The 14,603-nt window shown below is 43.4% G+C and overlaps 2 protein-coding genes across 2 annotated transcripts in view; both read right to left on the reverse strand.

Annotated features, from left to right (window-relative positions):
* Positions 1-4,212, reverse strand: part of MEP1A (meprin A subunit alpha) — a 68,480-nt gene extending 64,268 nt beyond the window's left edge. The window contains exons 1-2 of the mRNA XM_077764812.1: positions 4,133-4,212; positions 821-912 (exon numbers count right to left, since the gene is read on the reverse strand). Coding sequence (XP_077620938.1) covers positions 821-912; positions 4,133-4,212 — 172 coding nt within the window. The remainder of the gene's footprint in view (positions 1-820; positions 913-4,132) is intronic.
* An 800-nt stretch (positions 4,213-5,012) lies between these two features.
* On the reverse strand, positions 5,013-13,531 carry ANKRD66 (ankyrin repeat domain 66). The gene is made up of 3 exons (XM_077764838.1): positions 12,810-13,531; positions 10,763-10,991; positions 5,013-6,175 (listed from the first exon to the last, which is right to left on the reverse strand). The coding sequence occupies exons 1-3, from the start codon at positions 13,054-13,056 to the stop codon at positions 5,974-5,976; spliced, it is 678 nt and encodes a 225-aa protein (XP_077620964.1). The 5' UTR covers positions 13,057-13,531; the 3' UTR covers positions 5,013-5,973.
* Between the last annotated feature and the right edge of the window lie 1,072 nt (positions 13,532-14,603).

Raw genomic sequence — 14,603 nt, forward strand, 5'->3', positions numbered from 1 at the left:
CCCCCCCACCCCCATCAGCCCTCAGTTTGTTTTATTTATTTCTGAGAGAGAGAGAGAGAGAGGCAGTGTGAGCAGAGGAGGGTCAGAGAGAGAGGGAGACTCAGAATCTGAAACAAGCTCCAGGCTCTGAGCTGGCTGTCAGCACAGAGCCTGATGCAGGGCTCGAACCCACGAACCATGAGATCATGACCTGAGCCGAAGTTGGAAGTTTAACCGACTGAGCCACCCAGGCACCCCTACCCAACTCATAGTTGAAGAAAATGCTAAATATCAGTATTAGTAAAAGTAAAGATTGGTTTTTTTCCCCCCAGAGAAGTTTACATATATCCTAAATTCTATGCAGTCATGGGAACGCTTAGTTTGGAAAGGACGTTAGCAATTATGTTTCAGGGGTTCTAGACCTAGATGGTCTCATGATAATTTAGTTAATACTGAAGAAATAGAAATTCCTGGGACCTTGGAATGACTTAGCTTATTGAAATAGAATCTCTGACGTAAAATCCATGTATGTTTATAAATCCTAAAGTTGATTCTGTCGTACAGCCAATCAAGAAACTCATTGAACTCAGTATTTCCAAGGAATTTCTCCAAGAATTTCTGATATATATTCCTTTTCCACCCTTAACTCTCATGGACTTGGTATTTTGAATGATTTATCTCAGTGTATGAGTTACGTAGCCATTAATTCCTTCCTCCTATAAAAAAGTACTTAAGGTGTAATTTACATAGAGTAATAGTCACACTTTTCAGCATATCGGATAATCGTACAACTACAACAATTATCAAGACATGGAACAGTTACATCACCCTAAAAACTTACCTGTGCCCCTCTGTAGACAGCACTTCCCTCTCTCTTCAGTCCCTGCCAACAACTGATGTGTTTTCTGTCCTAGTTGTCTTTTCCAGATCGTCCTATAAATGATTCATACAGGCCTTTGAATCTGGCTTCTTATATTTATCATAATGGATTTGGGGTGCACGCATGTTCTTTGTGTATCAGTAGTTCATTCCCTTTTATTACTAAATAATACATAGTCCATGGGATTGATACATCATGTTTGTTTATCCACCCACCAGTTAAGGACATTTAGATAGTCTCAATAATTTCTGGCAACTATGACTAATGCTGCTACAAATACTTACAGATTTTATATGAATGTAAGTTTTGTGAAACAAAAATCCTTGGGTACATACCCAGGATTGGAGTTGCTAGGTCATACATAAGTGTATAGTTAACCATATAAGAACCTGCCAAATTATTTTCCAAAGTGTCTGTACCACTTTGCATTCACACACACACACACACACACACACACACACACCCCAAACATGTTCATAACAAAAGGAGGAGGAATACTCATGAGAATCACAGTCCTTAGCTCTGTAACTGATCACGTGGTCATAACTGGTGTTCCTTACCATCCATTGCCCCCTCTTTATTTCCTTTGTCTTCATTAAGCACCACAGCTATCATGGTCATGGTTCTGAGAGCACAGAGAATAAATGAGGGCAAACATTGCTGAGAGCCTTATTTAAAAAGGAGGATGTTGAGGAAGTACATGTCTTCTGTCTCAAATGCTCAGAATTGTTGCAAACAATTCTGTTAAAATTCAGTTAACAGGTGAGGACTCTAGAGAAGTTAAGCAATCTGACGGAGATTCCAGAGCCTGAATGGTTAGAATTCCTTCCAAGCCAGGCAGACTTTCAAGGCTTACGAGCATTAGCCAGGTGGCTTAGGGTAAGTCACACAACCTCCCAGAATTTCTGTTTGTGACATCACTGGGAGATAGTAAGACCTGCCTTGCAAGTGAGTCATGCAGATTAGATATAATACCTGCTTAGTACAGAATCCACGTTGCACCAAAGTCTTCAGTGTCCTCTGCTTATTGTTCTCATTTACTATACACAAGCTCTTCTTTCTAGTGCCTCCGTGAGACTAACAATGAAAGAGGGACTCAGCAAGGACACTGGGTGGCCATGGGGTTATAGCCGCAGCAAAGGACCCTGAGAACACTTATTAGTTTAGTCCAGGTCTGTGGAGCTAATAATGGAAGACAGACTATGATCCATGCCATGAAACTAGGAATGGGCGTATTTATGGACTGGAAAATGGAGAGCCTCAACTGACCCACACAGGACATTATTGCTGGACCCCTTTGGGAATCTCAGGAGAAAACTGAGCTCCTATAGGAACCTAATAGCCATCACGTGGACCTGTTACACAGTGCCAGTGCTAGCATGAGGCCACACATCTCATCTTATTCTCACTATAATTCCAGGAAGTAAGGATTCTTTTGCCTATTTCATAAGGGAGGATATAAACCTAAATCTACTTGACTCCTAAGCCCATGATCTTTTTTTTTTTTAATAGTTTATTGTCAAATTAGTTTCCACATAACACTCAGTGCTCATCCCCAAAGTGTCCTCCTCCATGCCCATCCCCCCCTCCCCCCACATCCATCAGTCCTCAGTTTTTGTCAGCATTCAAAAGTCTCTCATGGTTTGCTTCTCTCCCTTTCCCCCACCATTTCCGCCCTTCTTCTCCCCCTTGTTCCTCCGTCAAGTTCCTCCTGGAAACTAACAATAGAACTCCCCTATGGCCCATGATCTTATAATACAGTACTTTTTAGAAAAGACTGCTGGTAAAAAGTTTTTTAAACATTTAAAAAAGAGGAGGAGGGATCAATTCAGTATTCTATAAGCAAAAGAGGAAATATTATTATGAAAGCAATATTTCACAGATTTCCTGAGTAAGGAACCAGAACTCGAAACTAGAAAGCTGTGCATGTGGATGCGTGTTCCCACTGCACCCTACCCCCACTCCCTACCCCACCCCCACTCTCATCCCCCCACCCACCTCACCCGCCATCTTTTGCCTCAGTCTTTTCTCTCTCTCTGTAGAGCACTCCCTACACTTCCTCAGCCCTGTGTAGAATTAGCCGCTCCACAGGTCTGACGTTATAGGCTACTGGTCCACCCTCTCATGGAGATTTCTTTTCAAGTTACCAGAAGAATCTTTTATGTATGGATGGATGACCCAGGTGTGAACTCTGAGAGGTGTGAAATTCGAGCCAGGGCCACAGAAATTCCTGAGTCCAGCCTACTCCTATGTGGGAGTCTCACGTATCCCCACAATGTGTTCACCTGTCTCCGTTTGGACTCCTCCAGGTCAGCCAGCTTAATTCTGGGAGTCCTGGCTGTTAAAATATCCTCCTTTATACTGCTCTTATCTCTATTAATTCTCCCTCAAGGGGCCTACCAAGGCTAAGAGGGCAGGCCTTGTAGGCAGCCTCAGCCCCATGGTTTCCCAAGTCCTCCCACCCCAGGCCCTGGGCCACAAGATCTGGCCATCAGTGTTCTTCTGAAACAGGAACCTGACCGGCCAGGTGAGACTGCTACCCTCCAGCTCCAACCTCTGGGCAAGACTTCCCTACTGTTTTTCAGCCCAGCACATGGTGGCTGGTGTTCAGGGGGCCATATTGCTCCAGAGGAAGACCCATTGTGGGTTGCTCAGGGGCCAGAGGCGATGTTGAGGGAGGAGGTGGTAGTGGAGACTCCACTGCTCCTGAGAAGTCACAGGGAAGTAGGGGCCCCAGGAAGGCCCAGTCAGGAGGGGAGGTGCAGAACACAACCCCGACCACAGCCCAGCTCAGTCACAGGCTCTGACTGCAGTCTTTGAAGGTGTGGCCAGGGCTGAGGGTGGAGGGGAAACTGTGGAGAGGAGGTTCTTTGAAGGGGCTGAAGGCTCTGAGATGGAAGGGGTCTAGAGATGGGAATGAGGGTTCAGTGAGGGAGGGAGCTCATTCATGAAAGGTCCATCGTTGGTGGTGAGGGGTTAGGGCACTGGTGAGAAGACCGGGTCTTGGGATGAGTGATGACAGACAACTACCGGCCTCTCTTTTTCCCAACTTGGGGAGTTAGGGCTGGGGGAGGGGCCTTTTTCCACTGTACCCCCACTCCCTCCACCTACAATTGTCTGGGTGTGCTGTGACTTGAGTGGGGGTGGGGGGAGTATGAACTTGAGATAGAGAGGATGGGATCTGCACAGACATCAAGGGCAGTGGTGAGGAGAGGTAGGGTAGTGTTAGGACAGAGTCAGAGATACCACTCCACCCAGAGTTTAGTCTCATACCCCAGAACCAGTGGGCCCAGGGCCTCCCAGGAGAAGAATCTTATTGGACCAGCTTGAGTCAGGTGTCTTCCAAAGTTCATACCGGTTGAGGACCACCAGTAGCAAGGTGAGCAGGAGCCACCTCTGTGCACCTCTGAGCAAGGAGAAAGGTGACTGATGCTCATGATGGATATAAACGTTAGAAAGGGTTTCCTCCACGGCTATACTACTTTCCTGTAAGACGTTCAAGCATTTATTCATTTCAGGTAATTTAACTAAGCATGGCCTGAATTAACATAAACATTAATTGAGGAATGTGTAATGAAGATGTTAGATGTCTAAAGACATTGAGGTAGGTAGAGAAACAAGTAAATCTAGAATGTTAGAGTAGCCAGTTGGAGTGCATCGGGCCATCTGCCTGGTGGAGGCTGTAAATATTTTCTGGATTCTGCCACAGTGCTCTCTGATTGGGGGGGAGGGGGGAGGCAAGCCACCTATATAATTTAAACATTCTAACAGCCACATAGTTTCTTTTTTAATGTTTTAAATAATTTTAAAATTTTAAATTAAAAAAATTTTTAAATTTATTTTTTGAGAGAGAGAATGCACACAGGGTGGGGAGAGGTGACAGGGGTAGAGAGTGAATCCCAAATAGGCTCTGTGCCATCAGCACTTAGCCAGATGCAGGGCTTCAACTGAACTCACATGCCAGGAGGTCATGACCTGAGCCCTTAGCCAAAATCAAAAGTCAGACACTTAAGGGACTGAGTCACCCGGGTGCCCACTGGCAGCCACATATTTTGAAAAGCAGAAGGAGAAAGGTAAAATTCGTGTTAGTAATACATTTTATTTAACTTGATATCTAAAATAGTATCATTTCAACATGTAATCAGTAATATTATTGAGATGTTTTACATTTTTTCCTAAGGATTCAAAATCTGATATGTATTTTACATTTGGAACAGATCCCAATTTAGATGCAATATTTTCATTGGACATACCTGATCTGTATTCAGATTTCCTAAAATACACATTGCACAAATAGAGCTGTAATCTGTATTCAGATTTCCTAAAATACACATTGCACAAATAGAGCTGTAATCTGTATTCAGATTTCCTAAAATACACATTGCACAAATAGAGCTGTAATCACACAGTCACTCTTTAGCTACCTCTCATTTCTCATGTGAGGTGAAATTAATTCTTGCTGGGCTTTCCAGTTATTGCTAAGTTGGTCTATCACCCAGACTGTTTTTCTTATGTAGAAGTGATCATTGGTAAAAGTGACCATGCTGAGATTGTGAGCCTCTAATCTGCAAAGGGGGGGAAAAAAATAAGAAAGTGGGAAACGGGGAGCTACATTTGTTCACCTCTTTGCCTGGCTTATATTAACAACAAATACATCTTTTTTTCAGAGATTAGTTGAACTGAATAGGTTGGAAATTTCTGAGATTTTATTGTTACTTCCTTTTTTTTTTTTTCACTGAAACCATCAAGTTTCCTTAGGGAGACCTCGTGCTTTGCCCCCCTATAATTCTGTAGTCGCATGTAAGGGGTCAGGGGATGCTGACAGTGCAAAGGACTGGTGTCCAAAGGCAAGTAGCTAACGCTTGTCCCTTGCGGGCAATACGTGTGACAGCACAGATTGGCAAGGAGGCAGCAGCTCCTGCAGGGAACACCCAGCAAGGCTTTAGGTTGAATGACAGGTCACGGGCCCCCGGTAGAAGGCCGTCTACAGAATGGTCTTACGGAATGGTCTCTAGAATCACCTAAAGACAGCACAGATCTAACCACTCCAAGTCTGGTGCCAGGGAAAGTTACTCCCGCAGAAAACATGGGTGCCAGAGCCGCCAGCGCTGTCCTCACACTCTCTTCTCCTTGGGATTGCTCAGCCTGGCCGGGCCTCGAATTTTTTTAATCTTTTTCTTCTTAGTGCTTTGTTTCGAGGAAGGAAGAGACAGCTCCAGCTCCCTTTTCTTGGCATCCCAGTCTTCATCCTTCTGGTCCAGAGGCAGCCCCTTCTGCCTGGCGGTGCGGCGGTGGTCCCGGCACTCGGGCTCAGCCCTGGAGAGGGGCAAGATGGCAGCTCAGGAGAGGCTGTGGAGGCAAGATGGCGGCTCTGAGTCCCCGGAAGGGAGAACCTGTGCCAGCAAGATGGCGGCCTCAGTAGCCGGATGGGAGAGCCTGTGCTGGCGTCAGCATGGGCATCTCTTCCTGACCTCTGCGCACAACCTGGCCACTTTAGTAGGCTGGAAGGGAAGGAAGGAGGCCAAGTTCAGGTATTTCCAAGTGTACACTTAGGGACCTCAGACACTAAAGAAGCTACTGAGGTGGAGAAAAATGGCATGCCCGGAGTGGGGAGTTCATAGAGGCAAGGATGGGCGCTTAGGGCGAAGAAGGCACTGCAAATGCTGAAGTGCTCACATTTACAGAGCCACCAGCGTATTACCAGGACACTGTTTTCCTTTGTTTCTTTTTCAGTTGTCTTTTTTTTTCTAATTATAAAGCCATGTCCATTTGTTGTATAAGATTTTATATTTTTATCAAAATAATGCTTTAATGTTTATTTATTTTTGATAGATAGGTACAGAGTGCTTGCAGAGGAGGGACACATGGAGAGGGAGACACAGAATCACAAGCAGGCTCCAGGCTAAGCTGTCAGCAAAGAGCCCCACACAGGGACCGAACCCAAAAACTAAGAGATCATGACCTGAGCCAAAGTTTGTGCTTAACCAATGAAGCCACTCAGGCGCTTCTGTTGTATAAGATTTTAAAACATGGAAACATTTAAAAAAGAAATTAAAGTATTCATAAGCACATATGTATTATATGTATGGAAGGATTCGTAAAAAGATACATGATATGTAGATAGGTGATAGATGTAGCACAATAGAACAGATCAGAGAGAAACAGGTGAAGAGAGCATCATACACACATGGACAAACAAAAGCAAACAACAGTATGGTTTGAAGTAGTTCAAGTACAAAGCTTTATAAAGCACAGTTCAATAAGAAGATAGCAAAACTGCTTGTCTCCTTAACAACAAGAAGTAACCACTCCATATTTAGACCACATAGCATAACATCCTTCCTCGGCCCTGCTTTTTTTAAGCTTCTCCACTTTCTATACCCTAGTAGTGCTATTTATGTAAACAAGTATCTCCTCTCTCTCACAAGGAACTTAATGTCCAGCACTGTATTTGATTTATCTTTAAATCCTTTTTGGTATCTAGTTCAAAGCCATGGTCACGGTAGGGCTCCAAAATATTTGCTGAAGGAGAGATTTACTACTTACAGGAGGCTGAATCAAAAGTAGAATTGCTTCATTGGAACCCCTAGGATATTCAGGAAGTTGTCAAATACTGTCTAGGCTTCTTCTGAAATTCTCTAATATCCTTTCTTTTCATCATCCTATCCTGGGAGTGCACCTGCTCACAACATGAGGCATTAAGAAATTCCTCAGTGGTCTCCCTACTTATAGTCTAAGTGCTTCCAATCCTAGCTGCACACCACCACTGCCATCTCTTCCCCTACAGAAGAAACTTTGCTAGAGCATCTGTTTCATCTTGTCAATGCTTGGATGAGTTCACACTCATCTGCTTGCCCATCCCACAGTGATCTCCTACCCACACAATCTCATTCTCCACTTCTCTCTAGCATGAATGGTGTACTCAGCCAGGCCACTCATCCTTTCACCCCACCTCCACCTCCTCACACGTACACACAATCTCTACACACTTTCAACTTGGTGCCGTCCTCTCCAAATCAACAATCTTTATCCCTCCTCTATGAGTCAGGCCTTCACTATCTTTCAAGGTCCAGATTAATTTCCTCTTAATCAGGATTCCTTCTCTCTGAACCCTCTTAACTGTCAAAAGGGAAGTTCTCCATGCACGATGATAATAACTAAACATGACTCACATGTGATGTGGCCGATCTTTGTTGTTTTTGTCTGCTCAGCCCTGCCTGCCAACTCTTCCTGGTAATAACAACCCCCCCTTCCTCCCACTATTTGGAGGAACCACTTATCCTGTTATGCTAGGGTCATGTGTCATGCTTATCCACCCACTGGTCCCTAGGGAGGGACAGCCCAGGATAAGATCCTGAGGAGTTTCAGCATCTAAAAGGCATGCAAGAATATGAATTCAAAAAAAACCATGAGAAGAAATGATCGGATAGGTAAAAGGAGAAATAGAAGAGAGACAGAAGAGAAGAGAAGAGAGGTAGAAATAGAAGAGAACTTCCTCATCAGAGAAGAGAAAAGTTATCCAAGGAGACAGAGAAAAAGAGAAGAGTGGTCAAATTCCAAATTAAGTGGAGGTAAGATGAGATCTGATAAGAGGTCACTGATTTAGCATTAAGGACCTCCCTGGAAGAGCCCTGTTTCAGTACAAGTGCAAAGGTAGGTGAGGAAGTAGGGACGGTTCCATCGATTGACATTCCAGTAGCATAGAAATGCAGGAAGAGAAAACAGACTGCAGACAGTAGAAGGACCTCTAACTGTCCGTGTGTTTGTTCAGTAAGATCTATTTGAACATATTCAAAGGCCAATAAGGACTGAGGGGAAGGGATAGAAAAAAGCTAAAATACAGAAGAGAGAATAAAAGATGCAATAGAGAATATGGGAATGATGACCTTGTAGGAGGTATGAAGGTTTGGGTCAGGGCCTATATGGAGGGATAACACTTCTCCCAGAAGGATAGACAGGAAGGTAAGAAGTAATGGGTGTAGGCGTATACACCATATGGAGGTGTAAGAGGCTGAAATATGTATGCTCTTGGCTTCAGTCTTCTGTGTGAAGGAGAAAGCCTACTTGCTGAGGAAGGGGTAGAGGACGTGAGTTGTCAATGAAGCAGCAGGACAAGAAGAGATAGTCAAACTGTTCTAAGGGTTCAGCTGAAGACAGAAATCCCAGAATTTGATGGTGCCTGTGTACTTCTCTACAGCTTGTCTCCACCAGACAAAGCACAGGAGTGGAGAAGAGAGACATTGACTCAAGGGTGGGAATTCTGGGTCATATAATACAGAAGGACAAATGGCTGGAAACCTAAGAGTCATGGGAACAGAGTGGAAGAAGTGGTATATCATGTGTCCAGGTAGGCCAACAGATCGAAGATCATGGAACCTTCAGGCAGGCGATGGATCAGGAGGGAAAGAGGAGTTGAATGAGAAGAGGTCTGGATGCACTTAACTCCCTGGGCAGTGACCCAAGAACTGTCAAAATGAACAGAGAGAACTATGGTGGCCTAGTGATATGTTAGAGTTTTTAAAAGTTCAGAGGATGATGCTGCAGATGCTGAGGTCCACAATGGATGAAGGTCACTGAAGGTAGGAGATGATGCAGGATTGGGGAGAAGAGTCAAGTTCAAGTCAGGACTCAAGTTCAAGTCAGGACTTAAGGTTCTGCCTCTTTACCTCCCAATCACCTTAATTATAATTTTGAATATTTTTTAATCTTTTTATTTTATTTATTTGTTTGTTTATTTTTGAGAGAGAGAGAAAGAGAGACAGAGCACGAGCATGTGTATATGTTGGATAGGGCAGAGAGAAAGGGACAGAGAGAGAGACTCCCAAGCAGGCTCCAGACTCAGCACAGAGCCCAACATGGGGCTTGATCCCACAATCCTGGGATTGTGATCTCAAAATCAAGAGCCAGGCACTTAACTGACTGAGCTACCCAGGCACTCCTTGAATGTGGAACACCTTCTTAAGAGAGTAATCTTCGGTTACTTCTACAGATATCTAACCTCATTGTAAGCAATTATTTTACTTTACAGAAGATAACTTTATTTTCAAGTTCCTAAATGGGCGTTTGACAGTCACCCCCCAACCCCCTCCTGCCATGAACTGCCCTGCCCTAGGGACAGATTTGCTATGGATCTCATTTTGGTTTTCAACAATGCCACACTCATTCCATTACTTTACTGCCTCTTGTATGAATTATTTATTAACCCAACCAGATTATAAATTCCTAAATTTTACTTCCATCCCTCCCAAAGCTGCAACTGTCACGTACATAATTGATCTTTAATTCTATTTGAATGCATGGGTGAGAGAACAGATTCACAACCGCTAGAAAAGTCCTTATCTTTGGGGAGTGTGAGAATATAAGATTCACAGATGAACAGCAGTTTTCAAAGTTAGAGGGACCTTACAGTGGATAGCCTAATTCACCAAGTTCATTTTTAACAAGAACACTGAGCCAGGCTGTTTTATGACCTTGGACTCAACTTGCCCAAGGTCACAGAGCTAGTATGAATATGTTTCATGGATCTGAAGGAGCTCTATGAATCTTGTACCATGTCCCATTTTCAAACTTGGTGTCTCACCTCTCTTATCTGAGATAATTTGTGTGTAATCAAAAATAACAATTATAATAATTATATATTGCTGTTAACATTATTATAAGTATGTATAATTCAAATAATTGTAATTTTGGTATAATATAACAACAAAAGATTTCACATAATCTAAAGCAATATAGCTTCCACCCAAACCAGTCATTTCCGAAAAGTTCATAAAAACTCAAACGACAGTCAGCTGAATTTGCTCATTCATTTCTATGGACCCGAGACCACGGAGTTGGCAAATATCTTGACCACAGGCTCCTGTTTCTCTGCCATTTCTCTAGCTGGAAATAAACGAAACTTACTTCTCCAGAAACGCCACACAGGCGGTCTGCCCGTAGATCTGTGCGATCCTCTTTGGCGTGTCCCCAAAGAAGTCGGGGGCGTCGATGGCAGCGTGCAATGCATGGAGCATTTTGAGCACATTCACGTGGCCTGACTCAGCTGCAAAGTGAGCTGGGGTCCAGCCCACGTCAGTTACCAGGCAGGGCCTGGCTCCGTATTCTAGAAGGAGCTGCATCACCTCCAAATGCCCTTAGATGTAACAGGAAGAAAGAGGAGGAGGTTGAGATTAAAATGTCTCTGCCCCCACTGCGGCCAGAACTAGCGTAGGTAGTACAAGAGAAAGAAGACATTTGCCTGGAGGCCCTTCCAGTTTTCTAGTATCATCTTCACCCCCCTCCTCCCCTTTTTACCAGGGACGCAGTTCACCACCTTACTCCATGAACCTTGCTCACACCAGAGGTCTGGGCCCTCCAAGTGTTCCCTCTACTTCCTCCCTCCAGGGCATCCCCTCCCCACCCCCTTCCATTCCTAGGAATCTTGCTTTCCCTCCTAAATGACTGTACACATGCCCATAGGGCACTTGTCAGGTTCGCTGTTTTTGGCAGACTCAGTGGTGACTCAAAAACAAATATTTTGCAACAACACAGATGGACCTTGAGGGCATTACACTAAGTGAAATAAGTCAGATAAAGAGAAATACCTTATGATCTCACTTATATGTGGGATCTAAAACAACAACAACAAAAAAAACATGCACACAAAAAACACACCAATATCATCAGTACAGTGAACAAATGGGTGGTTGCCAGAGGTGGGGGGTTAAGGGTTGGAGAAATGAGTAAAGACTGGCAAAAGGTACAGTTATAAAATAAGTAAGTCCTGAGGATGTAATGTACCACAGCGTGACTATAGCTAATAGTACTGTTGAGCATATGTGAAAGTTGCCAAGAGAGTAGATCTTAAAAGTTATCACAAGAAAACTTTTTGGTAACTACAAATGGTGACAGATTTTAACTCTACTTACTGTGATGGTCATTTCACAATACACACAAAACTTTACTCATCGTATTGTACATCTGAAACTGATATAATGCTGTATATCAGTTATACCTCAATAAAAAAATATTTTAAGTCCCATTGACTTTATGGTTAGGACAGATTAAGAGCACAGGCTTTTGAGGAAGACAGATGTGGGCTCATTCCTGCCAGTAAGTAACAGCTGCTAACTATGGCGTCCCAGACAAGAAACAAAGATCTGAGGCTCCGTTTCCTCATTTGTAAATTAAAAATATTATCACTTCCTTCCTCACGGAGTTCTCATGAAATACAAATGAAATCACAGACATAACATACAGCATAAGCCCAGGATGTAGCAAATGATCACTAAAAGGTGTAGCAAATGATCACTGAAAGGTGCTTCAGTATGACTACCATCTCATTGTACTTAAATTTCTGCCAAATTCTACCAACTGATTTGTCTGTGTCCTGTCTTGCTTCCTGCCAATCCATTCTCCATACAGAAGTCAAAACAAAATTTTAAAAAGCAAAGTTGAAGATAATACTCTTTTACTCGACATTCTTCAATGGTGTTCCATCGCTGAAGGCCTCGACAAGCCCATTGGCTGAGATTTTGCCACTATCCTCCTTGAATACTGTAACTGAGCCATGTGCGGCATGGGGGGGGGGGGTACAGCAATGAACAAAACAGAGTCCCTGTCCAACAAGAAAGGGACTCTTTCTTGTTGGAGGCCACGAGGTCAGAAGACTAATATTAATTGAGAGCTAAGCACTCAATTATGTGCTAAGCACTGTACACTCATTATCTTAGTGAATCCTCACCACTAGATTCCAAGGTAGCATCGATGTCCCATATGTAGATGAATAAATTAAGGTCCAGAGACATTAAATAACTTGCTTAAAGTACTACAACCAGTATGTGGTGGTGCCAGGGTTGAAGTGTTCCATTTGGCTCTCAAGAAATGTTCCTTCTACTACCCCACACAGACTGGTAACTTCACAAATGGCGGACTCCCAAAGATGGATTCTACCCAGGCATGGCCCACTCACCTTTGATTGCAGCCCAGTGAAGTGGAGTTCGGTCATTCCAGTCCACGTCCTTGTAGTTTGGGTCACAGAGACCTTTCTTCAAAATCTTTTTCACTGAACTGTAATCGCCTGCAGCCACGGCTTGGTGGAGCTTTGTCATGTCTGCCATTTTGGTGAATTCCATGACTAAAATAACTGGGAAAAACATGCCACTTAGGAAGTTCTCTACAATCTTTATTCTCAGGAAGTGATTCCACAGGATTATCATTTACTTTCTTTCTCACCTCACACATTTGCATGTGTGTGCTCTGCTGAGGGTGTCTTTGGATCCCAGCCACCGTGGTTAGTACATGCCAGTCCCCTACCTAAAAACTGTCAATGGCTCCCTTTTGCCTAGGGGAATATAGACTTACCTCATGGGTTGGCATTTTCTATTTGGCCTCAAACCACTGTCTGGTGCTGTTTCCAGTTCCTGTTCCAAAGCGCTGGTAGTGTGATTCTGAATTAACTGTGTGTTTCTGTGCCTTACCTTTCTCATCTATAACATGGATGTAACTTGCCAGAATTGTTGTGAGGGTACAATGACAATCCATGTGAAAGGTTTACTGACTGGAGACAGAGCAATTACTCCACAGGAATTCAATGCTATTGGCACACCCGTTCAGACTGACAAGATGTAAACATGCAAATGACATGGCTACAAGTTATTTACAACATTAATACATAAACCAATCAGTACTCAAACTATAGTCTACAGATGCTTAGGAATCTTTAGGACTCTTTCAGGGGCTCCATGAGGTCAAAAGTATTTTCATTATAATATTTAAATGTCATTGGCCTTGTTCACTGTGCTGACATTTGTCCTGATGGTTGAAAAGCAATGGTGTAGAAAGCCTCTGGTGCCTTAGCACAAAGCAAGGCAGTGGCAGTGATACCAAACTAGACTAGCAGTCACGGTGTTCTTCATCATCACACACATAGAGTCCAAAAAAATTTTTTTAAAAAAGCTAGTTTCAGTAAGGAAACTATGGGGCGCACCTGGGTGGCTCAGTCAGTTAAACATCCGACTTCGGCTCACATCATGATCTCACCATTTGTGAGTTTGAGCCCCGCATCAGGCTCTGTGCTGACAGCTCAGAGCCTGGAACTTGCTTCAGATTCTGTATCTCCCTCTCTCTGTGTCCCTCCCCTGTTTGCACTCTATCTCTCTCTCTCTCAAAAATAAATAAAAATAAAAATAAAAATAAAATAAAATAAAGACACAGTAGTAGTAAGAATTATAAATGTTGACCCTTAATTCCATAACTTAATAAAAGCAATTTTAAAATATTCTGTAACAAAATGTGTCAACGTTTGGAAAGTCTGCATAACCCCATGAACATATATTTTCAAAATGACAAGTGTATGATGTTACAAAATCATGCATGGGTTGAGAGATCCATTTAAGATAGACCTATGGATTTTAGTGAGACAGAGGGTGAAAAGTAACTGAGGTTTCAGATTCCAACTCGTCTAAAAAGCAGTACCATGTGTCAGTTTGGGTATAGTATCAAAGAATATCTGCAGTTATCTGAAAAGGCTACAAAAGGGGTGCCTGGGTGGCTCAATTTGTTGAGCGTCCGACTTCGGCTCAGGTCGTAATCTCACAGTTCGTGGGTTCAAGCCCCCTTTCGGGCTCTGTGCTGACAGTTAGCTCAGAGCCTGGAGCCTGCTTTGGATTCTTTGTCTCCCTCTCTCTCTGACCCTCCCCTACTCATGCTGCCTCTCTCTCTCTCTCTCTCTCTCTCTCTCTCAGAAATAAATGAAACATTTAAA

The sequence above is a fragment of the Crocuta crocuta genome, unplaced genomic scaffold, assembly GCF_008692635.1.
Source record: "Crocuta crocuta isolate KB4526 unplaced genomic scaffold, BGI_CrCroc_1.0 scaffold44, whole genome shotgun sequence".
Classification (NCBI taxonomy): domain Eukaryota; kingdom Metazoa; phylum Chordata; class Mammalia; order Carnivora; family Hyaenidae; genus Crocuta; species Crocuta crocuta.